Raw genomic sequence first — 27550 nt, forward strand, 5'->3', positions numbered from 1 at the left:
AAAGTTTGATTGAAGGCTATTTACTTGGTGTATTTTGACATGGGATATTGACAATTTGTGTTTTAATGACAGGTTTCAGAGTAACAGCCGTGTTAGTCTGTATTCGCAAAAAGAAAAGGAGGACTTGTGGCACCTTAGAGACTAACCAATTTATTTGAGCATAAGTTTTTGTGAGCTACAGCTCGGATGCATTCCGCTGAAGTGAGCTGTAGCTCACGAAAGCTTATGCTCAAATAAATTGGTTAGTCTCTAAGGTGCCACAAGTCCTCCTTTTCTTTTTGTGTTTTAATGGTTATAAAGCTTTTACTTTTTGAATCTCAGCATCTACCGTCATTCAACACTTAATATCTGATCCAGTGGCATAGCCAGGTGGAGAAAACAGGCGGAGCTCCGGGTCTTCGGCGGCATTTCGCTGGCGGAGGGTCCTTCAGGGCTGCCGAAGACCAGAGCGAGTGAAGGACCCGCCGCCGAAGTGCCGCCGAAGACCCGGAGCTCCGCCTGACCCAATGGTCACTTCTGCTCGGTGGGAGAGCGGCCACTGCCCCGCTCCCCGCCAGCCACGCTACTGATCTGATCCCCCTTCATACTTTCCCGCAACTGTGAAATTTAAATAGATACAAATGGAACAAAAGGCTTAAAAACAAACATCAATATTATTAGTTGAATTCTGCCAAGCCCAAGTATATACTATTGTAATGAGCAATGCATATAACGGACATTACTCTTTGGAGTGAGTATTTACAAAATCAAAGTCCAATTTTTGGACCTCTGCAGAGAACTGCAAAATTGCTAAAAATAAACCCTGAGAAATGCAATTACCCCCCCCCCCCCCCGCCAAAATAGAGGTCCTAGAAATAGTCTTTCCCATCCATCCACGGAGCTAAAACTCCTCCTGGCTCACACCTCGATTGCTGTGACATTCCCTTCTCCAGCCGTGACAAATGCAATCCTGCCCTGCTCAGATGCATAAGAACATAAGAACGGCCCTATTGGGTCAGAGCAAAGGTCCATCTAGCCCAGGATCCTGTCTTCTGACAGTGGCCAGTGCCAGGTGGCCCAGAGGGAACGAACAGAACAGGGAATCATCAAATGATCCTGTCACCCATTCCCAGCTTCTGGCAAAGAGAGGCTAGGGACACCATCCCTGCCCATCCTGGCATTCATAAAGCTGCTGCCGAGATCGCTCCCTGAGCCCACCGCTTTGTCTGCGCCACCCCTCTCTTTGCTTTGCAGCCCTGCACTGGTTCCCCCTTCTCCAGCTCCTCAAACGTCAGCTGCTTCTCTTCACTCAGACAGGCCTTCACGGCCAATTCCCACCCGACTTTCCTTTCTCGTTCGCACTCCCACCTTGGGTCGGCCCTTGCTGCCAGCCTCGATCTCCCGCTTGGTACATTTCCAGACAAGCCCCTTGGTGACATGACACCCCCGCGCTCTCCTTCATGCTTGGGGGGATCTCCCTGTAAACATCCTTCTGGGCTACACTGCCTTGTGATTTCCTTGCCCTCCCCTTTCCGTTTGTCTGGCTCCAGCTGGCGTCTCTTCTCTTAGACTGGAAGGTCTTTGGGGCAAGGACTGACTTTATTCTGTGTCCGTGCAGTGCCTGGCGAAATGGGGATCCTGGCCCATGATTAGAGTGCCCTGGAGCTACCGTAATGCACCTAATAAATAAATGAAGTGAGACCCATACAGCCCCCTCCAGGTTTAGCCCAAGATGCACCATTTCCTTCTGCCTTTGAGAGAGGCAGCATTGTGCCCAGGATCAGCTCACTAAACATGGCCAGACACCTGTAACCAGCAGCTAACAGGCAAAGGTGAAATCGCACATGTCTTGGGGTAATGAAACCATGACTCCTTGGGAGGGAGTTCATGAGCGTCTCCCCATCGGCCCCCCAGGACTAGGGGACTGCCCCTATCCGGCCTTACTCCAGAGAGAGCTAAAGCCACGGCAAGAAGATGGGGGGCACACAAGCGTCCACCTGGTCTGCTAAGAGTGACAATTCCCTGCCACCTCTCCTGGCCACCCACTGCAACCCACAAACGACACATCTAGCAAGGCCATCTAGCCCCAGTGGGGACGAACCCCAATCAGGGCAGGTCTGGGTTTACTTGGTCCTGCCTCGATGCAGGGGGCTGGACGGCATGATCCCATCCAGCCCGACATAGCCATGATTCTCTGGAAACACCACAGAAAGGAGATCGGTGACCCCTAGCGCCCCGCTGGGGCATCGGGGCCAGCCCTGAGTGCCAGGGGAGAACCCCCTGACCCCACTCCCTGCAGCACAGCACCCCCTAGCACTGGCCTGGGGCACTGGGGCCAGCCCTGACTGTCTGGGGAGAGTGCCCCTGAGCACTGGATCACTAACTCTGCTCCCTGCAGCGCTCTCTGGATTTTGGGAACTTACCTAGCCAAGCACTGAGTACGTGCAACCCTCTTAGCTTGAGACTGACCGGTTCCTGCCAAGCAAAACCCAGCTCTCTGCCAGGGGACCCCATCAGGGCACGCGTCAACCCTCTGGCAAGAGTCAAAGAGCGTCCTCCCAGGAAATTTGGCAGCCTCACCTTCAGCTCTTTGGCCAGGGCTGCACTACACACTTACTGTGTCACTCAGGGGGGTTGGGAGGTGTGACAAATCCACACACCCGCAGTGTAGACAGCTGTATGTGGATGGGAGAGTGTCTCTTACAGAGGTGGAGTTACGAAGTCGACGGGGAGAGCTCTCTCCCGTTGGCTTAGAGCATCTCCCCAGATGCGCCAGGGGGTGCAGCCATGCCGATGCACTAGAAATGGACAGACCTGCTCCTAATCTCCCACCGTCTGTGACGTTCAGGATTCTTGGTGCAGGTCAGCTTCCCGGCTCGTTTGCTCACTGCTTTCAAAGACAAACAGGAAAAAAAAAAACCCTGCCGGTTGCTTTCACTTTCCAGATCATTCACCCTGCTCGGCGTCGGTGGGAGAGAGGCCATGAGAGCGATAGGAAACCGAACACAAATCACTCTGTAAGCTCTTTGCAGAGTCGGGGCACTTGGGACTCCCGGGAGGGAAGCCGGTAAGTGGCCTTTCTTGGCTTTGGGCCTTGTTTTGTCGGCGACTGGTTGTTTGAAGGCCAAAGAGGCACTGTACCAGCTGCCGAGGAGCAGCCATTTTAGGTGTCCTGAACGCCACACACCGATGAATAACGGCACAGAGCTGGGCTCTGCTCCTAACGCTCACACGGGCCATCGAGTTAGCCAGGGTCAGGCCACTCGTTGCAGGACGCTGGGCAGCATGTGGCCATGGGGGAGGCTCTCCAGTCTGATCGGGAGGACACATTCTCTGGGAGAGGCACAAGCCCTCAGTTCCCAGCACAGAAACATCCTCCCCCCCGTCCATTTTCTATTTATAATAGAAAACGATCCCCTTTCTCTAGGCAAGTGGTTCTCAAGCAGGGCTACGTGTATCCCTGGGGGTAACCAGAGCTCTTCCAGAGGGTACATCAACTCAGCTAGATATTTGCCTCGGTTTACAACAGGCTACATAAAAAGCCCTGGCGAAGTCAGTACAAACTAAAATTTCATACAGACCGTGACTTGTTTACACTGCTCTATATACTGTCCACTGAAATGTAAGTACAATATTTATATCCCAATTGATTTATTTTATAATTATATGGTAACAACGAGAAAGGAAACACTTTATCAGTAATAGTGTGGCTGTTGTGACACTTGTACTTTTATGCCTGATTTTGTCAGCAAGTCATTTTTAAGTGAGGTGAACCTTGGGGGTACGCAAAACAAGTCAGACTCCTGAAAGGCAGAGAGCTGCTGCTTCATTTCGGCTTCCCCTGGGATGCCGGAGAGAATTGGATTCCTGCTATGGAATTGCATTCAGTGTCATTTACACCTGGGAAAGGGGGGGGGTGAGCATTAATGAGAAACCAGGTCTGCATTTGTTAAAGGCATTTCCACAGCATCCTGCCAAATCCTTCCACCCCTTTGCTTTCCTGGCTATTAAATTACATAGGATATGAGAAGGAGGACTTGTGGCACCTTAGGGTATGTCTACACTACGGAATAAGGTCGAATTTATAGAAGTCGGTTTTTTAGAAATCGGTTTTATATATTCGAGTGTGTGTGTCCCCACAGAAGTGCATTAACTCGGCGGAGTGCTTCCACAGTACCGAGGCTAGAGTCGACTTCCGGAGCGTTGCACTGTGGGTAGCTATCCCACAGTTCCCGCAGTCTCCGCTGCCCATTGGAATTCTGGGTTGAGATCCCAATGCCTGATGGGGCTGAAACATTGTCGCGGGTGGTTCTGGGTACATATCGTCAGTCCCCCGTTCCCTCCCTCCCTCCGTGAAGGCAAGGGCAGACAATCGTTTCGCGCCTTTTTTCCTGAGTTACCTGTGCGGACGCCATACCACCGCAAGCATGGAGCCCGCTCAGGTAACCGTCACCGTATGTCTCCTGGGTGCTGGCAGACGCGGCACGGCATTGCTACACAGTAGCAGCAACCCATTGCCTTGTGGCAGCAGACGGTACAATACGACTGGTAGCCGTCCTCGTCATGTCCGAGGTACTCCTGGTTGCCTGTGTGAGGTCGATCAGGAGCGCCTGGGCAGACATGGGCGCAGGGACTAAATTTTTAGTGACTTGACCAGATCATTCTCTTAAGTCCGGCAGTCAGTCCTATTGAACCGTCTTATGGTGAGCAAGCAGGCAATATGTCCTTCTGCACCGTCTGCTGCCAGCCAAAGATGTAAAAGATAGATGGAGTGGATCAAAACAAGAAATAGACCAGATTTGTTTTGTACTCATTTGCCTCCTCCCCTGTCTAGGGGAATCATTCCTCTAGGTCACACTGCAGTCACTCAGAGAAGGTGCAGCGAGGTAGATCTAGCCATGTATCAATCAGAGGCCAGGCTAACCTCCTTGTTCCAATAAGAACAATAACTTAGGTGCACCATTTCTTATTGGAACCCTCCGTGAAGTCAACCCTGTAAGCCGTGTCCTCAGTTGCCCCTCCCTGCGTCAGAGCAATGGCAAACAATCGTGCATCTGAGTTGAGAGTGCTGTCCAGAGCAGTCACAATGGAGCACTGTGATTGGGCTAAAACATTGTCGCGGGTGGTTCTGGGTACATATTGTCCGGCCCCCGTTCCCTCCCTCCCTCCGTGAAGGCAAGGGCAGACAATCGTTTCGCGCCTTTTTTCCTGAGTTACCTGTGCGGACACCATACCACTGCAAGCATGGAGCCCGCTCAGGTAACCGTCACCGTATGTCTCCTGGGTGCTGGCAGACGCGGTACGGCATTGCTACACAGTAGCAGCAACCCATTGCCTTCTGGCAGCAGACGGTGCAGTATGACTGATAGCCGTCCTCGTCATGTCCGAGGTGCTCCTGGCCACGTCGGCTGGGAGCGCCTGGGCAGACACGGGCGCAGGGACTAAATTTTTGGTGACTTGACCAGGTCATTCTCTTTAGTCCTGCAGTCAGTCATATTGAACCGTCTAATGGTGAGCAGGCAGGCAATACGGATTGCTAGCAGTCGTATTGTACCATCTTCAGCCGGGCAGGCAAGAGATGACGATGGCTAGCAATCGTATTGTACCATCTTCTGCCGGGCAAGCAAGAGATGACGATGGCTAGCAATCGTATTGTACCATCTTCTGCCAGGCAGGCAAGAGATGAGGATGGCTAGCAGTCGTACTGTACCATCTTCTGCCGAGCAGCCATGAGATGTGGATGGCTTGCAGTCCTTCTGCACCGTCTGCTGCCAGCCAAAGATGTAAAAGATAGATGGAGTGGATCAAAACAAGAAATAGACCAGATTTGTTTTGTACTCATTTGCCTTCTCCCCTGTCTAGGGGACTCATTCCTCTAGGTCACACTGCAGTCACTCACAGAGAAGGTGCAGCGAGGTAGATCTAGCCATGTATCAATCAGAGGCCAGGCTAACCTTCTTGTTCCAATAAGAACAATAACTTAGGTGCACCATTTCTTATTGGAACCCTCCGTGAAGTCCTGCCTGAACTACTCCTTGATGTAAAGCCACCCCCTTTGTGGATTTTAGCCCCCTGAAGCCAACCCTGTAAGCCGTGTCGTCAGTCGCCCCTCCCTCCATCAGAGCAACGGCAGAGAATCATTCCGCGCCTTTTTTCTGTGCGGACGCCATACCAAGGCAAGCATGGAGTCCGCTCAGCTCACTTTAGCAATTAGGAGCACATTAAACACCACACGCATTATCCAGCAGTATATGCAGCACCAGAACCTGGCAAAGCGCTACCGGGCGAGGAGGCGACGTCAGCGCGGTCACGTGAGTGATCAGGACATGGACACAGATTTCTCTGAAAGCATGGGCCCTGCCAATGCATGCATCATGGTGCTAATGGGGCAGGTTCATGCTGTGGAACGCCGATTCTGGGCTCGGGAAACAAGTACAGACTGGTGGGACCGCATAGGGTTGCAGGTCTGGGACGATTCCCAGTGGCTGCGAAACTTTCGCATGCGTAAGGGCACTTTCATGGAACTTTGTGACTTGCTTTCCCCTGCCCTGAAGCGCATGAATACCAAGATGAGAGCAGCCCTCACAGTTGAGAAGCGAGTGGCGATAGCCCTGTGGAAGCTTGCAACGCCAGACAGCTACCGGTCAGTTGGGAATCAATTTGGAGTGGGCAAATCTACTGTGGGGGCTGCTGTGATGCAAGTAGCCCACGCAATCAACGATCTGCTGCTATCAAGGGTAGTGACCCTGGGAAATGTGCAGGTCATAGTGGATGGCTTTGCTGCAATGGGATTCCCTAACTGTGGTGGGGCCGTAGACGGAACCCATATCCCTATCTTGGCACCGGAGCACCAAGCCGCCGAGTACATAAACCGCAAGGGGTACTTTTCAATAGTGCTGCAAGCTCTGGTGGATCACAAGGGATGTTTCACCAACATCAACGTGGGATGGCCGGGAAAGGTACATGACGCTCGCATCTTCAGGAACTCTGGTCTGTTTCAAAAGCTTCAAGAAGGGACTTTATTCCCAGACCAGAAAATACCTGTTGGGGATGTTGAAATGCCTATATGTATCCTTGGGGACCCAGCCTACCCCTTAATGCCATGGCTCATGAAGCCGTACACAGGCAGCCTGGACAGCAGTCAGGAGCTGTTCAACTACAGGCTGAGCAAGTGCAGAATGGTGGTAGAATGTGCATTTGGACGTTTAAAGGCGCGCTGGCGCAGTTTACTGACTTGCTTAGACCTCAGCGAAACCAATATTCCCACTGTTATTACTGCTTGCTGTGTGCTCCACAATATCTGTGAGAGTAAGGGGGAGACGTTTATGGCGGGGTGGGAGGTTGAGGCAAATCGCCTGGCTGCTGGTTACGCGCAGTCAGACACCAGGGCGGTTAGAAGAGCACAGGAGGGCGCGGTACGCATCAGAGAGGCTTTGAAAACCAGTTTCATGACTGGCCAGGCTACGGTGTGAAAGTTCTGTTTGTTTCTCCTTGATGAAACCCCCCGCCCCTTGGTTCACTCTACTTCCCTGTAAGCTAACCACCCTCCCCTCCTCCCTTTGATCACCGCTTGCAGAGGCAATAAAGTCATTGTTGCTTCACATTCATGCATTCTTTATTCATTCATCACACAAATAGGGGGATGACTACCAAGGTAGCCCAGGAGGGGTGGTGGAGGAGGGAAGGAAAATGCCACACAGCACTTTAAAAGTTTACAACTTTAAAATTTATTGAATGCCAGCCTTCTGTTTTTTGGGCAATCCTCTGTGGTGGAGTGGCTGGTTGGCCGGAGGCCCCCCCACTGCGTTCTTGGGCGTCTGGGTGAGGAGGCTATGGAACTTGGGGAGGAGGGCGGTTGGTTACACAGGGGCTGTAGTGGCAGTCTGTGCTCCAGCTGCCTTTGCTGCAGCTCAACCATACACTGGAGCATACTGGTTTGGTCCTCCAGCAGCCTCAGCATTGAATCCTGCCTCCTCTCATCACGCTGCCGCCACATTCGAGCTTCAGCCCTCTCTTCAGCCCGCCACTTACTCTCTTCAGCCCGCCACCTCTCCTCCTGGTCATTTTGTGCTTTCCTGCAGTCTGACATTATTTGCCTCCACGCATTCGTCTGTGCTCTGTCAGTGTGGGAGGACAGCATGAGCTCGGAGAACATTTCATCTCGAGTGCGTTTTTTTTTTTTCTTTCTAATCTTCACTAGCCTCTGGGAAGCAGAAGATCCTGTGATCATTGAAACACATGCAGCTGGTGGAGAAAAGAAAAGGGACAGCGGTATTTAAAAAGCCACATTTTATAAAACACTGGCTACACTCTTTCAGGGTAAACCTTGCTGTTAACATTACATACATAGCACATGTGCTGTCGTTACAAGGTCGCATTTTGCCTCCCCCCACCGCGTGGCTACCCCCTCAACCCTCCCCCCTCCCTGTGGCTAACAGCGGGGAACATTTCTGTTCAGCCGCAGGCAAACAGCCCAGCAGGAATGGGCTCCTCTGAGTGTCCCCTGAAGAAAAGCACCCTATTTCAACCAGGTGACCATGGATTATATCTCACTCTCCTGAGGATAACACACGAACGGATGTTGCTTGAACGCCAGCAAACATACACTGCAATGCTTTGTTGTACAATGATTCCCGAGTACGTGTTACTGGCCTGGAGTGGTAAAGTGTCCTACCATGAAGGACGCAATAAGTCTGCCCTCCCCAGAAACCTTTTGCAAAGGCTTTGGGAGTATATCCAGGAGAGCCGCGAATGCCAGGGCAAAGTAATCCTTTCACATGCTTGCTTTTAAACCATGTATAGTATTTTAAAAGGTACACTCACCGGAGGTCCCTTCTCCGCCTGCTGGGTCCAGGAGGCAGCCTTGGGTGGGTTCAGGGGGTACTGGCTCCAGGTCCAGGGTGAGAAACAGTTCCTGGCTGTCGGGAAAACCGGTTTCTCCGCTTGCTTGCTGTGAGCTATCTTCTTCGCCCCAAAACCTGCTTCCGTATTGCCTCCATCTCCATTGAAGGAGTCAAACAACACGGCTGGGGTAGTGGTGGCTGAACCCCCTAAAATGGCATGCAGCTCATCATAGAAGCGGCATGTTTGGGGCTCTGACCCGGAGCGGCCGTTCGCCTCTCTGGTTTTCTGGTAGGCTTGCCTCAGCTCCTTCAGTTTCACGCGGCACTGCTTCGGGTCCCTGTTATGGCCTCTGTCCTTCATGCCCTGGGAGATTTTGACAAAGGTTTTGGCATTTCGAAAACTGGAACGGAGTTCTGATAGCACGGATTCCTCTCCCCATACAGCGATCAGATCCCGTACCTCCCGTTCAGTCCATGCTGGAGCTCTTTTGCGATTCTGGGACTCCATCATGGTCACCTCTGCTGATGAGCTCTGCATGGTCACCTGCAGCTTGCCACGCTGGCCAAACAGGAAATGAGATTCAAAAGTTCGCAGTTCTTTTCCTGTCTACCTGGCCAGTGCATCTGAGTTGAGAGTGCTGTCCAGAGCGGTCAAAATGGAGCACTCTGGGATAGCTCCCGGAGGCCAATACCGTCGAATTGTGTCCACAGTACCCCAAATTCGACCCGGCAAGGCCAATTTAAGCGCTAATCCACTTGTCAGGGGTGGAGTAAGGAAATCGATTTTAAGAGCCCTTTAAGTCGAAATAAAGGGCTTCATCGTGTGGACGGGTGCAGGTTTACATCAATTTAATGCTGCTAATTTCGACCTAAAGTCCTAGTGTAGACCAGGGCTTAGAGACTAACCAATTTATTTGAGCATAAGCTTTCGTGAGCTACCGCTCACTTCATCGGATGCATAGCTGTGTGCTCACGAAAGCTTATGCTCAAATAAATTGGTTAGTCTCTAAGGTGCCACAAGTCCTCCTTTTCTTTTTGTGAATACAGACTAACACGGCTGTTATCCTATGACAGGTTTCAGAGTATGAGAGATTGGAACCAGCCCGGAGTTACGCCTGAGCGCTACCGGGGTGAGCGAGAGGGGAATCGCGCCCTGTGCCTTCGTTCCTGATGTTCAGCGGATCGCCTGGGGCAGGAGCCAGCCCTTCACAGACTGGCCTGCCTTCACCTGCAGACGCAGGCTGCTCCGCGCCATGGCGAGAGTCACTCTTGTTTGCTCACTTCACGCGATTGTGCTGTGGACTCTCTGCGGTAAGTATTCTGGCTCTGCTCGCCTCTGTCTTATTGAGGAGTCATGATGCTGGTGACAACGACTTCAGTGCCCAGAAGCCCCCGTCACAACCCAGGACCCCACTTTGCTCGGTGCGGTACGTTCTGATGCTGTTTATTAGGTGTATCACGGTAACACACAAGAACCCCACTCCTTGCCCCAGGCCCCGTGGTGCTCAGTGCTGTGCATTATTACAGGAACTCCTCACTCAACGGCATCCCGGTTAACGTTGTTTTGTTCTTACGTCGCTGGTCAATTGGGGAACATGCTCGTTTAAAGTTGCGGAATGCTCCCTTCTAACCTCGTTTGGCAGCCGCCTGCTTTGGCCACTGCTTGCAGGAAGAGCAGCTCCTTGGAGCGAGCTGGTGGGGGCTTGGAACCAGGGTGGGCCGGCAGCCCCCCCCCCACCATCAGCCCCCCTAAGCTCCCTGTGCAGCAGCCTCCCAGACTATCAATTGCCGGCAGTTCATCTGTCCCTCCCCCCACTGCCGTGTGCTGCTCCTGCCCTCTGCCTTGGAGCTGCTCCCGGGAGCCTCCTGCTTGCTGTGCAAAGGGGGGTGGGGAGGGGTGCTAATGTCAGGGTGTCCCCCTCTCCTTTAGCCCATCTCCACAGAGCAGAGGTGGACATGACAGGGCTCGGGACGGAGGGAGCTTGCCGGCCACAGCTTCTGGAATGCATCCAATGAAGTGAGCTGTAGCTCACGAAAGCTTATGCTCAAATAAATTGGTTAGTCTCTAAGGTGCCACAAGTCCTCCTTTTCTTTTTGCGGATACAGACTAACACGGCTGTTACTCTGAAACCTGTCTCAACTGCTGATCTACTTAAAAAGGCAATGGACTTAGAGTGGGGTCAGCGTACTTAAAGGGGCAATGCGCGCCTCTCTCACACACATGGTGTGTGTCTCTCTCTCTCACACACACACACACACACACACACTTTGGAAAGTGGAGGGAGTGGTGTGTTCCAGTGGGATAGCCTGGGTTCATCATCACGTTCAGTTTCCACAGCGAATGTTTGTAGCCAGTGCCCTGCTGTGTCTCCTCCCTCCATTCGTGCTGCTTTGTAGAGTGCAAGGCAGCATTAACAACAATGTGTTAACCCTTGAGGGCTCAGCCCAGTGCTAGTTCATCATTCAGCAGAAAGGCATTCCCTGGGAAATAGCCCACCTTCTGACTCCACCAACTCAACCAAGCTTCACAATCGTTGCTGTGTACAGTATTCAATCGTTTGTTTAAAACTTGTACTATATACACACAGTATATACACACACACACACACACAGAGCTGTGGATGGTCTGCCCAACTCATCAGGTCTCATGCTAATCTTTTATAACTCGAGATTGGTTAAAGCGTGAGGTTCAGTCTCACTTCCAAAATGTATGTTAGCATTAAGTCCCCTAACTCTGAATCTCCTTGTTATCCAGCTAACCATCCAATCCCTGTTTAGATCTTGTCAAGCTCCTGGGCTCAATGACATCATGTGGCAAGGAGTTCCACAAGTTCACTGTTCCATGAAAAAGTACATCTTTTAATCAGTTTGGAACATACCACCTTTTCATTTCTTTTTTTCCTCTGTTTATTTATTAGCCAATAAATTGTTACAAAAGCATTCCTGTAGCTAGCTTTACACCCCCCAAAAGACAAGGTTTGGTGTACATACAAGATCTGGCCTTCAGAAAGCTGTAAACCTAGGAGGTTGGCCAACTAGTAAGGTAGCAGTTTAACACTTCTTCGCTCCCTCCTTAGTATTCAAAACATGTCGGCCCAACTTACAGGCTGGGGGTCTCTCTCCTGGGGAGCGGCGACTCTGAAAAAGATTCGGGGGTCATGGTGTTGGATCATATTAAAGAAGTTCTGTATTAAAATCACAAATGAGTTTGATTCCCCATAGTTTAAATTCCAGGGTATTACTAATTAAGAGGTCTCTTGGGTTTTGGTACTGTTTCTCTCCCTCTATGTGTGAAACTTGCAAGCTGCTAATTGTGTTAGTACATTCTAAGACAGAGTCTGTTCTCAAAGCAATTCACAGAGACTCAAAGCAATACTCTAACAACAGAAACAGCACCCAGAGACTCCTCGCCCTTTTGTTGTATTAACAATTGTGATTAAAATAGAGATAGAGGATGTATGTGGATGGATGCTTGGTGTGGATAATAACTGAATGATCAGGGAGGTGCCAGCCTAAGAATCCAGTGTCCATCGGCTGAAGAAGGCGTCAAGTGGAAATAACCAGAGGACCCCCGGAGGGCAGACTGGAATCCACCCAACAGCCTCAAGAATGGGAGAACCAAAGAACAAGATAACATCTAGCAGCACGGAGCCGTCAGGAATGTGCCATCTGCTGATTGATTCAGCAACAGCATGATGAAGCAATTCCCACAGACTGGCCTAGGAAGAAATTCCTATAAAAAGAGACTCTAAAAAGTGAGAACTTTGGGGTCTGATTCTGCAAACCAACTTCCAGGAGCATCAGATGAGCATCTGACAAGGCCCTGCTCCCTCCTCATGTCCAGGCCACCTGGCCAGTGGCTTGGCATGAGCAACTCTAAGGCTGGTAACTATGATGACAACCTTGCAGAACCTGTGTGTGTGTGTGTGTGTGTGTGTGAATGTGTGAATGTGTGAATAAATATGAGATTGAATGGAATGTTATAGCTATAACTAACTGCTTACTATGATAACAACCTTGCAGAACCTGTGTGTGTGTGTGTGTGTGTGTTTGTATGAATGAATGAGTGAATAAAGATGAGATTGAATGGAATGTTACAGCTGTAACTAACTGCTTACTATGATTCTTTCTGTATTCACAATAAATGTGGTATTTTGCCTTTTTCCCTTTAATAAGATCCTGCTGGTTTTTAATTTATTGGTACAACATTTTGGTGGAGAATTGCGAAAGGGGGAATATTGGTAAAAAACCTCAGTTATTGTAAATATTGGTGTGCACACCGCCAGCTCTAGTGAGCTAGGCATTTCTATTAGGTTAACCAGACCTGCTGGCCTCCGGGAAGGTAGCAGGGGACCTGCTGGCCTCCGGGAAGGTAGCAGGGGACCTGCTGGCCTCCGGGAAGGTAGCAGGGGACCTGCTGGCCTCCGGGAAGGTAGCAGGGGACCTGCTGGCCTCCGGGAAGGTAGCAGGGGACCTGCTGGCCTCCGGGAAGGTAGCAGGGGACCTGCTGGCCTCCGGGAAGGTAGCAGGGGACCTGCTGGCCTCCGGGAAGGTAGCAGGGGACCTGCTGGCCTCCGGGAAGGTAGCAGGGGAAAAACGCATAGATTAAGCTATGATTTCAGAATCTAGGCTGTGTCACTTGCTAAGTAATACCAGCAGTGACAAAGAGATTGAAATATCCATGTTAAGATGTTTAAAAGAAAACAGGGTAAGCCAGTACCAGAGGGAGGAATGGAGTCAGAAGGAACTCCAACCTCACCTTTTGTTAAAGAAATTACACCTTTTAAACAAAACCTTCAAAAATTTGGGCACAGTCCTTGGACTAAACAAGCCCTAGCTGATCTCTGCACTATTTCGGACCTAGAGGATAGATTGGCTCAGTATATCCTCATATACAAACCTTCTAGTGCTGCCAAAAGAGATGCAGCAGCAATTTGGTTGTTGTGTGAGGCATGTAAGGATTGTTCCCTCCGCTTGTCTTCACATAAAGAGGAAAAGGCACAAACGGAAAAGGGAGCAGACAATTCGAAGGTGCTGGCTACAAATACCCAAAGCCAGCTGAAAATAGTGAAAGAGGCACTCCAGGAACACAAAAAGAGTGAAAAAAGTTAACTCTGCAGAGGCTGGAGGGAGGCAGATAAAGGGGGAGAAGGTCCTATGTATGGCACCCCCAGGCATAATTACAAAGATAAAGAGTTAAAAAAAAAAAAAAAGTTAACTCTGCAGAGGCTGGAGGGAATTAAGCAGCTAAACTTTGTGAAAATGTTAAAAAGGAAAAGTGTTAGAGAAAGAGCATTCTTGGTTTCTTTGCAGCCATTCTGAAAGAAAAATGGGCCCTTTTCCAAAGGAATGTCTGTAAATTAGCCAGGCAAAAATAAACTGATTAAAATCATTTGACTGGACAATTTAGTCAAATTTGCTAAAAGAACATAAGAGGGTTCTATTGGAATTTAGCTGCCTCAAATGTATAAAGGGAATGTAAGATGTAAAAAAACCAGAGCAGTGTGGAAGGGATGTTAAAGAAAATGTGTATGTATCTATCTCTGTGTGTGTAAATATGTAAAGTTCTAAGGACCAGTTGGTTTTGTTTTAAATAATGCCACTAAAAATCCATTTGACTCTTTAATTCAAAGTTGCAAAACTGACAGACCTTTTTGCTAGACACAGGTAATTAGTGTTGTTTGGCTTTGGGATTTGGCATTTAACCCTTAAAAGGTAACTCAATGCTTTACAAAATTTAAAATGTTTTTAAGTTGTGGCTGCAGCAGTGCAGTCAAAATCAGGAGAATATAAAAAAAAAAAATTCTGGATTCTTTTTGTTTGTTTGTTTTTGTAACAAAATAGCAGATGAGAGTTGTAGTACAAAAAAAAAATTAAAGACAGTGCCCCTCTGAAGCAACAGCAGGGGTGAGGTGCACAAAACAAAAAGAAGCAATGTTAGAAACACTGAGTCTTAAAATGGCTCTGAGTAATCAGACTGTCACTTTGATAAAGGTACATGAAACCTCTGTAAGCAAAAAAAGAAATAGTGACACCTTATGTAAAAATGGATCTGGATAATGTTATAGAAGTTAAACTATGGAAGGAATGTGCATTTGCCCCAGAACATGTGCAGGGTATATTGTAGAAGGGGCAAAAGAAATGCAAACATACCATGCTACTTAATTAAAATGCTATTAGGGCTCCAAAGGGAGCCACAATAGGTTGGGTTTTCTTTTTCAGATTGCTGTGTGTTTTGGAAGCAGAAGTTAAAAGTAATCAAAACTCTGGTGAAAGTTGATGGTGTCCCTTTTAGTGAGCTGCTGATGGCTTTAAATCCAAAAGCAGGAAGCTTCTGTGAAAATGCAAATTACCTAAATGATAAAGGAAGGAAAGAATTAGCAGCACAAAGGAGCTGCAGATAAAGGACATACCTGGTCAGCAAACAAATTGTCTAAATAAAAGGCATGGGATAACAAGATAATTTTAATAAATTTAATGATAATAAGTATCCCTGTAACAACGTATAGTGTGTATGATTTTTGGAAAAACCCTTTAAGGTCGTATGGTAATGATGCTTCTCAGTTATTACCTGTAAATAAAACTTAAAGCTTAACACAGCAGGAAAAACATTATTAACTTGGTCTGCAGTATAAGAAGAAAAACTCAGGGATTTAATGACTAAACAGTGGGATAATTTCCCCATAACCCTTAAAAGATAAAAGCCATTGAAACCTGGCCTGCCTATAGAACAAAAACAGGAAAATGTGGGGGCAATTCCTCTGTTTTGCCTGCAATCAGCAAGGGTATTTGTAAAAGAAATATTTTAAGCAATAATCTGCCACCCCAAAAGGGGTAGAAACATGTTCTTTTTGTCTTTCAGAAAATCAGGAAAAGCTGATGCCAGCTGAAGAGCAACCCAATACTATGAATCTACTAGAAACTGTGTTTTGTGTTCTATGTGTTGTCTTGTGTTTTGTCTTGTTGCTAGCACCGTTGTGTGTTTTTTAAAAAAAAACAAAAAACAAAAAACTAAAGACCTGCAGGTAATTAAAAATAAATTAAGCTCTCTGTCCCAGCTACAGGACAGCCTGACACAAAAACAAGTACATGCCAATGTAGACTTGGTCCAAATTGGTCTGGGTAACCTAAAAGCCCGATGGAATCTTTGGCAATGGCTTAATACTACCACATGGCTTATGCATAAGAAAAAAAAAAATTAGAAATAGGAAACTACACAGCCATAGCTATGGGATGCACTGAAATGCAGAAACTTGCACTAGCTACTTTGGAACACAAAATGTTCTGGGTCATATTGGGAAATATTAAGGTTTGATGCATTTGTTAAAAAAGAAAGAGATCATTGTTTGACACTTATCAATATGAATGGATTCAATATGTTTCCAGTATTGTAAAACCAGACTTGTTAATGGGAGAAATTGTTGTCAAAATTGCACACCAACAGTCCCTGGAGGCAAAGGTATTGAAGGTTAGCCCACTCCCCATATTACACATGGGATCCTTCTGGCTACCCTGGACCTTGAGCCAGTGGGCTGGGGAGGGAGGGAAGCTATTGGACACTAGAGGTTGTATTGAATGGACTCCTCAAAAGTGGGTGTGCCTCACCTTGCCTGTTGCCCCAGAACCTTGTAGTAAAGATACATCACTAGGATCGTGTATGTGGCATAAATTGGAATCACAAACTCAAATTGCCTCACAGTACCTTCTCTTGAATAGGCTACATAGAAAGTGACACTGACGATTATAAATCTTAGTGTCAAAAGGGGGATTATGTTGGATCATATTAAAGAAGTTCTGTATTAAAATCACAAATGAGTTTGATTCCCCATAGTTTAAATTCCAGGGTATTACTAATTAAGAGGTCTCTTGGGTTTTGGTACTGTTTCTCTCCCTCTATGTGTGAAACTTGCAAGCTGCTAATTGTGTTAGTACATTCTAAGACAGAGTCTGTTCTCAAAGCAATTCACAGAGACTCAAAGCAATACTCTAACAACAGAAACAGCACCCAGAGACTCCTCGCCCTTTTGTTGTATTAACAATTGTGATTAAAATAGAGATAGAGGATGTATGTGGATGGATGCTTGGTGTGGATAATAACTGAATGATCAGGGAGGTGCCAGCCTAAGAATCCAGTGTCCATCGGCTGAAGAAGGCGTCAAGTGGAAATAACCAGAGGACCCCCGGAGGGCAGACTGGAATCCACCCAACAGCCTCAAGAATGGGAGAACCAAAGAACAAGATAACATCTAGCAGCACGGAGCCGTCAGGAATGTGCCATCTGCTGATTGATTCAGCAACAGCATGATGAAGCAATTCCCACAGACTGGCCTAGGAAGAAATTCCTATAAAAAGAGACTCTAAAAAGTGAGAACTTTGGGGTCTGATTCTGCAAACCAACTTCCAGGAGCATCAGATGAGCATCTGACAAGGCCCTGCTCCCTCCTCATGTCCAGGCCACCTGGCCAGTGGCTTGGCATGAGCAACTCTAAGGCTGGTAACTATGATGACAACCTTGCAGAACCTGTGTGTGTGTGTGTGTGTGTGTGTGTGTGTGAATGTGTGAATAAATATGAGATTGAATGGAATGTTATAGCTATAACTAACTGCTTACTATGATAACAACCTTGCAGAACCTGTGTGTGTGTGTGTGTGTGTGTGTTTGTATGAATGAATGAGTGAATAAAGATGAGATTGAATGGAATGTTACAGCTGTAACTAACTGCTTACTATGATTCTTTCTGTATTCACAATAAATGTGGTATTTTGCCTTTTTCCCTTTAATAAGATCCTGCTGGTTTTTAATTTATTGGTACAACAATGGTGGAGGTTGGAGGACAAAGGACTCTGATGCTGATCTTCACTTTCCTTTAAGGGGTTTCTGGAGAGGAGACAGCCATCACAGCTCAGTACGGGAAAGACGTCACCCTGACCTGCATCTTCCCTTCCAAATTTAAGATAAGCTTTCATCGATTGAGCATCACCTGGACAAAGGAAGGTGCCCAGGGCCAGGATCTCCTGGTTCACAGATTCCATCTGAAGATGAACTGGCTGGAGGGACAGGAAGAGGATTACAGGGGCCGAACGCAGCTATATCCACAGGAATTCCCCCAGGGAAACGCATCCCTGAGACTCAGCGACGTTCGCCTCCACGATGACGGATCCTACCTCTGCAGCGTCACCTGTGAGCTGGTCCCAGAAGATTTCACTTACAGTGCTAAGTATGGTTCCTCTTCCTGTACCCCGATCATAGCATCCGCGACAATTGCTCCAGGCCTGGTGTACCATGTGATCACCCAGCAGGGCAGATGGGCGCCTCATTGCAAAGCCACAGTGTATCCACCAAAAATGCCACACTCGTCTGGCCTTGATCTTGTCTGCTTTCTGTTCTACCTGTCACCTCCCAGGCAAGGGAAAGAGAACTCCCCCTGCAGTGCGACTTAAAGCGCCATCTCGCCATATGATTTTCCATGCAGGTTTTGTGTGGTGGGGAGAAATGGGTAACTCAGTGCAGCTCCTGCGTCTCAAAGAGATTGTTTCAGGCTCTCGGCAGATACCGGCAGCCATTGGTTCGTGGTCTGCCTGTCTCTGCTAGATTAACGAGCCGGTTAGTGCTTGGTATTTTCTCCCTGTGAAGGTGCTTATATACGGTAATCATGCCACCTCTACTTTTGGATAAGTTTCACAACCATAAAGGCTAGAGCGTGACATTTTCTTAAAATGAGATCTTAGATTCTGGACCTGAACAAGGCTGGCACCAGGGGAAGTCTAAGGGGCCATGAGCCAGTTCAATCCAACCCCCACGGATGTGTTCTGTGTACGTAATTTCTACATTTCAGGAAAAATGGGTGAAAAAAATTGGGGGGAAAAATGAGGATTTGATTGTAGGCACTTATCACTCTTCCATTTCCATAGGATCTAGCCGTTTCTCAAAGTTTAATGTACTTCTCCTCACAGGGCCCCTGTTTAGTAGGACAGGGCTGTTGTTCCCATTGTACAAATGCAGAAACCGAGGCACAGGGCAATAGTGACTTGTCCAAGTTCACCCAGGGGTTTTGTGGTCAAGCAGGGAATTAAGTCAGGATTCTGGAGTCCCAGGCTCGGGCCCTAACCCCCTCTCCTGTTTGGATGTTTGTTTCCCTCTCAGGTGACAGTGAAATGGAAAGGCCCATCATAGTTCAAACAGGGGAGGACGTCATCCTGAATTGCTCCTTCCAATCCGAGTTAAACCACCAGCCACTGAATATCACCTGGAAGAGGGAAGAAGAGGAGGGACCAGATCTCCTGGTTCACAGCTACTGCTCTCAGCTGGACCCATTGGAAACACAGGATGAGGCTTACCGGGGCCGGACCCAGCTGTATCCAGAGAGATTCCACGAGGGAAACGCATCCCTGAGACTCAAGAACGTCCGGCTGGAGGATGACGGGGTCTACACCTGCCACGTCAAGCCCGAACTGGGCAGGTTTTCCGTGCGGATGAGAGTGGCCGTGGAGAAGGGTAGGGCTCCTCTCATAGGGCACCGCACAAGTCCCAGGGTACGGGCAGCTGGGCCGCTAGGAACTGCTCCACTTGGCAGGGAGTGGAGCTGTGTGCAGAGGAGCGGGAGGGTCTAGGCGATAACCAGCGAGGTGGGAGGTGAGGCTGGGTGATGACAAATGGGAAGGGGAGTGGGGTCTGTGGAAGGGCTGGTGTCCATGACACGCTCTCTCTAGGAAGCTGCGATCCACGCTACGGAAATGCCTGAGCACCTCCGGCTTGTGTTTGTTGGACATGTCTAACCCCCTCCTCATGTGCCCCTGGGGAATTTCCGGTCTCTCATGCTGCATCCCATTGGGTTTATTTTGTGTTTTCCAGCTGCTGAGCTTGTCCAGAGCCCATCAACACTGTGCGGTCTGTGGTTGATTGATCTGGGAGTATTACTGGCGATATTAGCATTTGCTCTCCTTCGAATGTATTATCCTTCCTTGCGGAAACTGTTGAACAAAAAGTCGCCTCGAAGTGAGTCCCAGCAGACTGCGTCTGACCATAAAAAAGACAAAGAGGAGAGAAGTCATCTGCTCCGGGGATCCTCGTCGACCTCTATGGAGCCAGGAGTGGCCAATCCCACCCACAGTCCACCTGCACATTCCTCCCCGGTATGGCTCCAGACATTTCGCTTCCCTTCTTCGTTTGTGTGTGTGGTCATTAGTTCGAGCAGAGGAGGCTGGGTCACTAGTTCTTTCTCTTTGGATTTCACACGGCCGGCTGTGCTGTCTGTTTGAAATGATTCATTTGTCAGGCAAACGTGGAGAAAGGGAAAAGGGATCAGGATTGCGGTTTTGAAGACTCATGTTTTCTTTCTTTTGTCATAACTCAAAGCCTCTTGGCGCAGAGACTTCACATTTGATTTAAGGGCTTGTTTACACACGAAAGTTAATCCAGAATAAGGTAAAGTGTGAATTTAAAGCAGAGTAACTATTCCAGAACACCACCATAAGGGGATGTTCTTATTCCAGAATGAGAGTGCCTTTTTCTTTTGTCCAAAGTGGATTAAGGGCTTGCCTACACAGGGCATTATTTCTGACTAACCATTCCTGATTAACCCCCTGTGTGAATGCTCTTATTCTGGACAAAGAGTGCTTTGTTTGGAGCTAGCCTAATCCACTTTAAAGCATCCATGCAGGGAGTTCATCCGGACTAGCTAGTCTGCTTTAAAATTCACATTCTCCCTTATTCTGGATTAATTGTCATGTGTAGCCAATGGCTGCTCTAAATTATGCCATCTGCAGCAGTCCCTTAGGGACAGCTCCAGCAGCTGAGGTTCAGCTTGAGTCCCGTGCACTTGAGTCCCTGACCTCTTCTAACCTCCAGTATACCTCTTCCCAGAGCACCATGCAGATGTCAGTGGCAGAGAGCCAGTTAGGCCAGCTTTACAGGACCCTTGTACCAGAAGCCAGCTCACTCCCACACCACCGGCTACCTTTCTAGGTCAGATTTCCAATCAGAGCAGGAGTTGAGGACCTGGCCCTGAAAGTTCTCATCACAGGTGCCCCAGCTAACAAATAGGGGCTGCATTTTCCTACTGGACTTGCAAACTGCTCCTTAAACTGATTTTGCAAACTGTGTAACCAGCTCACAGACACTTGACTCAGAAAGTTTCTGCTCATACTTAACTCACACTTACTGAAGCCAGAAATATCAAGCCTAACTTGTTTGGTAGATCCTTGGTGCTCTAAAGATCAAGCCAATTCTGAAGACAATTGCACCAGCTGTTTGAAAGTTGTGAAAGTGATTGTAGCAGATCGCAGACTCACCGGCGCTGCACCTCCTGCTGGTCGTCTGGGAATTAGCTCATCAACCTCAGAGCACCCCCTGCTGGCTGGTGTCTCGCCTGTTTCAGGCCCCATGTCCCTCCCAGACCCCAGTACCCTTTAACTTGGGGTTCTGCCCACAGCAGTACCCCCACACTCTGGGTCTCCCCTCCTAGGGGAACCCCCTCTCCCATGCCCACCTTGCCTCAGTGGCTACTGCCAGTCATCATCTAGCCCCCTTTCTCTGGGGTAAACTGCAGTCTGTAATGGCCACTCATCACTGGCAAGGGGGTTGGACCTGCTGCCTTTCCCTGCAGCCCCAGTACTTCCCTAGGCCTTCCTGGCAGGCCTCAGCCTGGGAGGTTGCCAGGCCTGAGCTCCCCAGCTCAGCCTGCCCCTTCCCCAGCACTGCTCTGTCAAAGGTACCTTTTGCTCCTTCAGGCAGCTAGGTCCATCTCTCTCCAAAGCTAGAACAAGACTGCCTGCTTCCTGCCCCTGCAGCTCTTTTATAGGGCCCAGACTGGCCCTGATTGGCTCCCAGCCCTAGCCCTCTCCAAGGGCTGGCTTTTAACCCTTTCAGGGCCAGAGCAGGGTGACCACCCTGCTACAGTGTAACTTTGGTATGTCTTCTCCAAAACTGCCCTGGGTCCCCAAAACAGGCAGAGATTTTCAGATTCCAGTTGTGCATCTGGGATGCATGCTCAGAAAGGATCCTCTGCAAATGCATCTCACACCTTCCTTGCAGAAAGGGGGCTGGACATACACCTTTATGGTAGTGCTGCCACTTCTCACCGGTCCTGGTGAGGGACCTTTGAAGGTCTGATGTCTATTGGGGTGGGGGAAGAAGAAGGACAAAGTGTCCTCAGTCCCCTTCCCACCAGCGATTTGTTCAATTTAACTGCAGCTTGTTGTAAATACGCTTCCAGCCTGCTGTGGTTCTCCTGTGAGCTGATTACATTATAAATGTTGCCCTTGAGAATACATGATCAATATTTGGTCTGGGTTTTTGTATTTTCAGGGACAGACTGCCAAAGACAGGGGAGAACCAAGGGCTGCTCCTGGAGTTCAGATAGCACCTACATTGATTTCTATAATGCAGCAGAAGGCTTTGGAGTACACCAAGTTAAACATCGCCATTATGGGAGAGCTAGGCTGTGGGAAATCGTCCTTCATTAACGCCATGCGGGGGCTATGTGATGAAGATGAAGGTGCTGCCCCACTCGGGGAGGAAGAAATGATGATGGAGCCAAAAGCTTATCAGCATCCCAAACACCCAAGCGTGACTTTCTGGAGACTGCCAATAGATTTTCAGCCATGTCTCCAGCCGGTGAAATTTGTCCACTACGACTTCTTCGTCATCATGGGTTTAGAGGGATTCACACGTAAGCATGCTGAGCTGGCCCGGGAGATCCAGAAGGCAGGGAAGATGTGTTACTTTGTGCGCTCCAAGGTGGATGCAGATTTGGCTTCTGCCAAACGTAGCCGGCCCTCCACCTATGATGAGGAAAATATACTGCATGACATCCATAACCACTGCATCAGGTGCCTGGGAGAGGGAGAGTTGATCAATCCTGAGGTTTTCCTCCTCTCCGCATTTGAATTAAACAAGTACGATTTTCCCCGCCTGCGAGACAGCATGGAGAAAGCGCTCCCAGGTGACAAGAAAAGGGCTTTGATACTAGCCCTGCCCAACACCTCTCCGCAAATCTTGCAAAAGAAAAAGGAAGCCCTGCAGAATCAGATCTGGAAAATAGCCCTTGTGTCCTCTCTTATCAAGGTTATTCACATACCCGGTATCTCCACCATTCTTGACATAACCATCCTGCTGATAGTCATGAGATACCACTGCCTGGTCTTTGGCCTGGATGATGTCTCCTTCACGGCTCTCACAAGGCAGTTTGGCAAACCAGCGGAAGAGCTGAAGGCCATTATGAAGCCCCAGCTGGCCAAGGAAATTAGAATTAATGTGGTCTTGCAGCTCCTGTCCTCGGTTGGGTGCGGCATATTCACAGGAGCTGGTTTGTCTCTGTGGCCTTTACAGGTGCTAGGATTCAAGCTGTCTGGAGGAGTTGCAGCAGTAGGATTCCTGGGGGCTGCTGGAATTTCATTGGCTACCACGTGTATCCTGCTGAAAACCTTTCTCAACAATGCTGCTGAAGATGCCCAAAGAATCCTACAGAAGCTCAGTCCATATGACAACAGGGAAAGCTAACGAAGCTAACGAGACGACTCAAATGAGGAAGGATTTCCAGGACCATAATTTTCAGGGCACACACTTCACGAGCACCATGTGCTTATTCTGCTGTTCTTGTCCCTGTTCTGGTCCTTCCTTTCGAAGCTCCCCTGGTGTAATCCTCCAGCACGTAACTCCACCAGCTTCCACTTGACACTGGAACTGGGCTAAGATTGTCACACAAGACGGGCTTAGATTGGAAGAACCAGCATCATAAACCCGGGTCAACGGATGAATAGTGAAATGATTGAATTTAGGTGTGTGGGAAAGATGCTGGCACAGAGCCTGAGTCCTTCGTGTATTCCCAGCCCAGGCAGCTGGCCCTGTTCTACTTTCCTGCTCACAGTTCTTTCGTTCTTGTATTGTTTCTTTTCCTGTTATCTATTTATATTACAGCAACACTTACTGGAGACCCCAGCTGCGATCAGGGTCCCTTTGTGCCGGGCGCTGCCCAGACACAGTGAGAGACAGTCCCTGCCCCCAGCTGAGATCGGGACCCAGGCATGCCGGGCGCTGCCCAGACACACAGCCAGAGACAGTCCCTGCCCCTAAGAGTTTACAAAGAGACACAAGTTGGGAGGGGAAATGGAGGCACAGTGCGAGACCCTAAGCAGGACAGAAACACACCCTGCCTCTCCTCACTCCAAGGCTAGTGGGCTAACAAACCTCATGCCTCACTTCCTCTCTCAGTCTTTTAGCTCCGCTTCCTTGTTCGCCACTCAGCAGCAGGCTCCGTGCCGCCTGGGACGGGCATTCCCGGGGGGCTGCCCAGGTCCTGGCATCTCAGCTCAGCGGCAACGTTACAGGACGAGAAATCTGGGCCTGGCAGCTGAGCCATCTGTGTGGTCGCTGCGGGAGCTGCTGCTGCTGCTTTCCCCCAGCCCTAGGGATGCCCTTGCACAGTGGGGGCAGAGCCAGGGGCGTGCAAATTTCTGCACCCTCGTGCTGTTCTCCTCTGTCCCAAGCCTCCCGCCAGACTAGCCTGGGGACCTCGAGAAGACGGTTGCTGATAGAAACACCATGTGTATCGTTATTAATGCTGTAGGTCTCCCGGCTAGGAAATGGGTCTGAGTCCCTCACTTGCTGTTCGGTCTGCGTCATATCTCCCTCTGCATCCTGAGCCAGCCAGTCCCTGCCCTGGGACCGGATGGGAGCCGGCGCCCCCTAGAAGGGACAGGCCCCATGTCCCATTCCCTGCCCCCCTGAGCCAGACAGTCCTTGCCCTGGGGCCGGATGGGAGCCGGCACCTCATAGAGGGGACAGGCCCCATGTCCCATTCCCCGCCCCCCCTGAGAGCCAGTCAGTCCTCTCCTCAATAGGTCATTTCAATAGCACTGCAAACTGGGTGACAGCTGATGCTTTATACCTTTAAAATGTAATTGCTTAGCCTGCTCACCACAGGCTAGTGCGACTCTACTATAATGCGTCTGTTCACTAGCCTGTGTGTGTTCTCCTTGTCAGACTTGGTTGTAGGAGCTGACATGGGGCCAAACTCTACCCAGGTAGCTCCAATTTACGCCATCAGAGAATTTGACCCATGTCCCATTTTTGTGTCCTTCTGCCAGTGAAATCAGGTGCCTACGATTTATTAGGAGTCCCACTGGCCAGGGAGTCACAGTTCCTTCCCCGCTCCCCTGGAGGGTTGGTGTGATGGTCTGGGGAGCTGTCTACAGACCTTCTGAATTCTGGGTGAAACATGAAATTGTGTCACCCTGTCATAGAAAGCCAGATCCATCTCTGCCGACAGTGCACGCGGCCGGTACACACCGGGAAGGCCCTTGACGTTCAGCCATGGCACTTCCTCCGCACTAGCTCTGCTAAAGAGCTGCAGCCTACGGGAGAAAAAAACAAAACAAAACAGGTTTATCGTCCCTGTCCAGAGGGAAGGGAGAAAATACACAGGGAAAAAAAAAAAAAAGGGCCCAAGGCACCAGCTCTTAGTGCCCGGGTCAATTGACTTGGATGTGCACTGCAGGGCTAAGAATAGACATGCCCGCTTGGCAAGTGCACTATTTACAGAGGGCGGGCACCTGCCCATCCCCCACCCCAGGTCCGTATCACAATGGCGTGCAAACAGGAGAGGAACTGCGAAGGCCGAGGGTGGGGGCTGAGAAGTTGCTGCTGGCACAAGGCTGTCCCCACCCCCACCCCGCCTCTCCCACTCCAGGCTGTGGGAACTGTAAATTCCCCAGCTTTGTCCTCGCAGCTGAGACCTGAGTATGGCTCTGTGCGCCCCCACCCGGAGCAGAGCGGGTGGAGCAAGTTCCCCACATGCCCCCTTCGGCTGGGTGGCTGAGAGCCTGGAAAACGTTATCCCAGCTATACATACAAAATTAGGAGGTCTAAATTAGCTGTTACCATGCAAGAAAGATCTTGGAGTCATTGTGGAGAGTTCTCTGAAAACATCCACTCAAGGTGCAGCGGCCGTCAAAAAAGCGACCAGAATGTTGGGCATGATTAGGAAAGGGAAAGATAAGAGAGAAAATATCATAATGCCTCTATAGAAATCCATGGTACACCCACATCTTGAATACCATGTGCAGATCTGGTCGCCCCATCTGAAAAAAAGATATATTGGAATTGGAAAATGTACAGAAAAGGGCTACAAAAATGATTGGGGGTATGGGACGGCTCCCTTATGAGGAGAGATTCACAGGACTGGCACTTTTCAGCTTGGAAAAGAGACGACTAATGGGGGTTATGATAGAGCTCTATAAAGTCCTGATGGGCGTGGAGAAAGTAAATAAGGAAGTGTTATTTACTCCTTCCCATAACACAAGAACTAGGGGTCACCAAATTAATAGGCAGCAGGAAGAACAAAACAAACAAACAAACAGAAGTATTTCTTCACACAACCCACAGTCAACCCGTGGAACTCTTTGCCAGGGGATGTTGTGAAGGCCAAGACTATGACAGGGTCAAAAAAGAACTAGATACATTCATGGAGGACAGGTCCATTTACAGTTATTAGCCAGGATGGACAGAGATGGTGTCCCTAGCCTCTGTTTGCCAGCACTGTTTTGTTCATTCCCTCTGGGGCACCCAGCACTGGCCACTGTGGGAAGACAGGATACTGGGCTAGATGGACCTTTGGTCTGACCCAGTCTGGCCGTTCTTATGATACTTCCAGGCTTGGGGCTAGGAATATCTTGCTGTATTATCTCCTGATTGTTCTAAACGTACATATAAACATAAAATATGGCTTTAATTGGTGTTTGTATTTATGTTTTTTTCTTTCTTTATATAGGAATTAGGTGCAGTGCTCCTGTCAGCTAATTTCTAAGTTGTTATCTCCCAAAAACACTTGAGTTTTCAGGTGCCCGAGTAGCTCCTCAAATCACAGTTAAAGTTGCCCCCGCCCAATCTAAAATGACACTGCTGCCAGACACACAGCCAGAGACAGCTGAGATCTGGGCCCAGTCATGCCAGGCACTGCCCAGACAACCAGCCAAAGACAGTTCCTTCCCCTAAGAGTTTACAGACAGACAAAAGGTGGGAGGGGAAATGGAGGCACAGAGCGAGACCCCAAGCAGGCCAGAAAGACATCCTGCATTTTCTGACTCCAAGGCTAGTGGGCTAAAAAAACTGCATGACTCACTTCCTCTCTCATTCTTTTAGCTCCGCTTCCTTGTTCACCACTCAGCAGCAGGATCCGTGCAGCCTGGGACGGGGCGTTCCCGGGGGGCTGCCCAGGTCCTGGCATCTCAGCTCAGCGGCAGCGTTACAGGACGAGAAATCTGGGCCTGGCAGCTGAGCCATCTGTGTGGTCGCTGCGGGAGCTGCTGCTGCTTTCCCCGCAGCCCTAGGGATGCCTTTGCACAGTGGGGGCAGAGCCAGGGGCGTGCAAATTTCTGCACCCTCGTGCTGTTCTCCTCTGTCCCAAGCCTCCTGCCAGACTAGCCTGGGGACCTCGAGAAGACGGTTGCTGATAGAAACACCGTGTGTATCGTTATTAATGCTGTAGGTTTCCCAGCTAGGAAATGGGTCTGAGTCCCTCACTCGCTGTTCGGTCTGTGTTACACCTCCCTCTGCACCCTAAGCCAGCTAGTCCCCCCTGGGGCCAGATTGGGGCTGGCGCCTTGTAGAGGGAAAAGGCCCCATTTCCCATTCCCCACTTCCCGAGCCAGTCATTTCAAGCAATAGCACTACAAACCGGGCGATAGCTGATGGTTTAGACCTTTAAAAGGTAATTGCTTAGCCTGCTCAC

General features: G+C 49.4%; 1 protein-coding gene across 2 annotated transcripts; it reads left to right on the top strand.

Annotated features, from left to right (window-relative positions):
• Nucleotides 1-2720: 2720 nt before the first annotated feature.
• LOC141977373 (interferon-inducible GTPase 5-like) lies at nucleotides 2721-24676 on the top strand. 2 transcript variants are annotated; one of them, XM_074938828.1, is made up of 7 exons: nucleotides 2721-2841; nucleotides 2925-3046; nucleotides 9897-10133; nucleotides 17695-18003; nucleotides 18967-19317; nucleotides 19675-19955; nucleotides 22129-24676. In XM_074938828.1, exons 3-7 carry the CDS (start codon nucleotides 10076-10078, stop codon nucleotides 23320-23322), a joined length of 2193 nt encoding a protein of 730 aa, XP_074794929.1. In that variant the 5' UTR covers nucleotides 2721-2841; nucleotides 2925-3046; nucleotides 9897-10075; the 3' UTR covers nucleotides 23323-24676. The 2 variants fall into 2 exon arrangements, with proteins under 2 accessions (XP_074794929.1, XP_074794931.1); XM_074938830.1 differs by lacking the exons at nucleotides 2721-2841; nucleotides 2925-3046; nucleotides 9897-10133 and having other exon boundaries at nucleotides 17854-18040.
• Nucleotides 24677-27550: the final 2874 nt, after the last annotated feature.

Source organism: Natator depressus, chromosome 24 (genome assembly GCF_965152275.1).
Source record: "Natator depressus isolate rNatDep1 chromosome 24, rNatDep2.hap1, whole genome shotgun sequence".
NCBI lineage: Eukaryota > Metazoa > Chordata > Testudines > Cheloniidae > Natator > Natator depressus.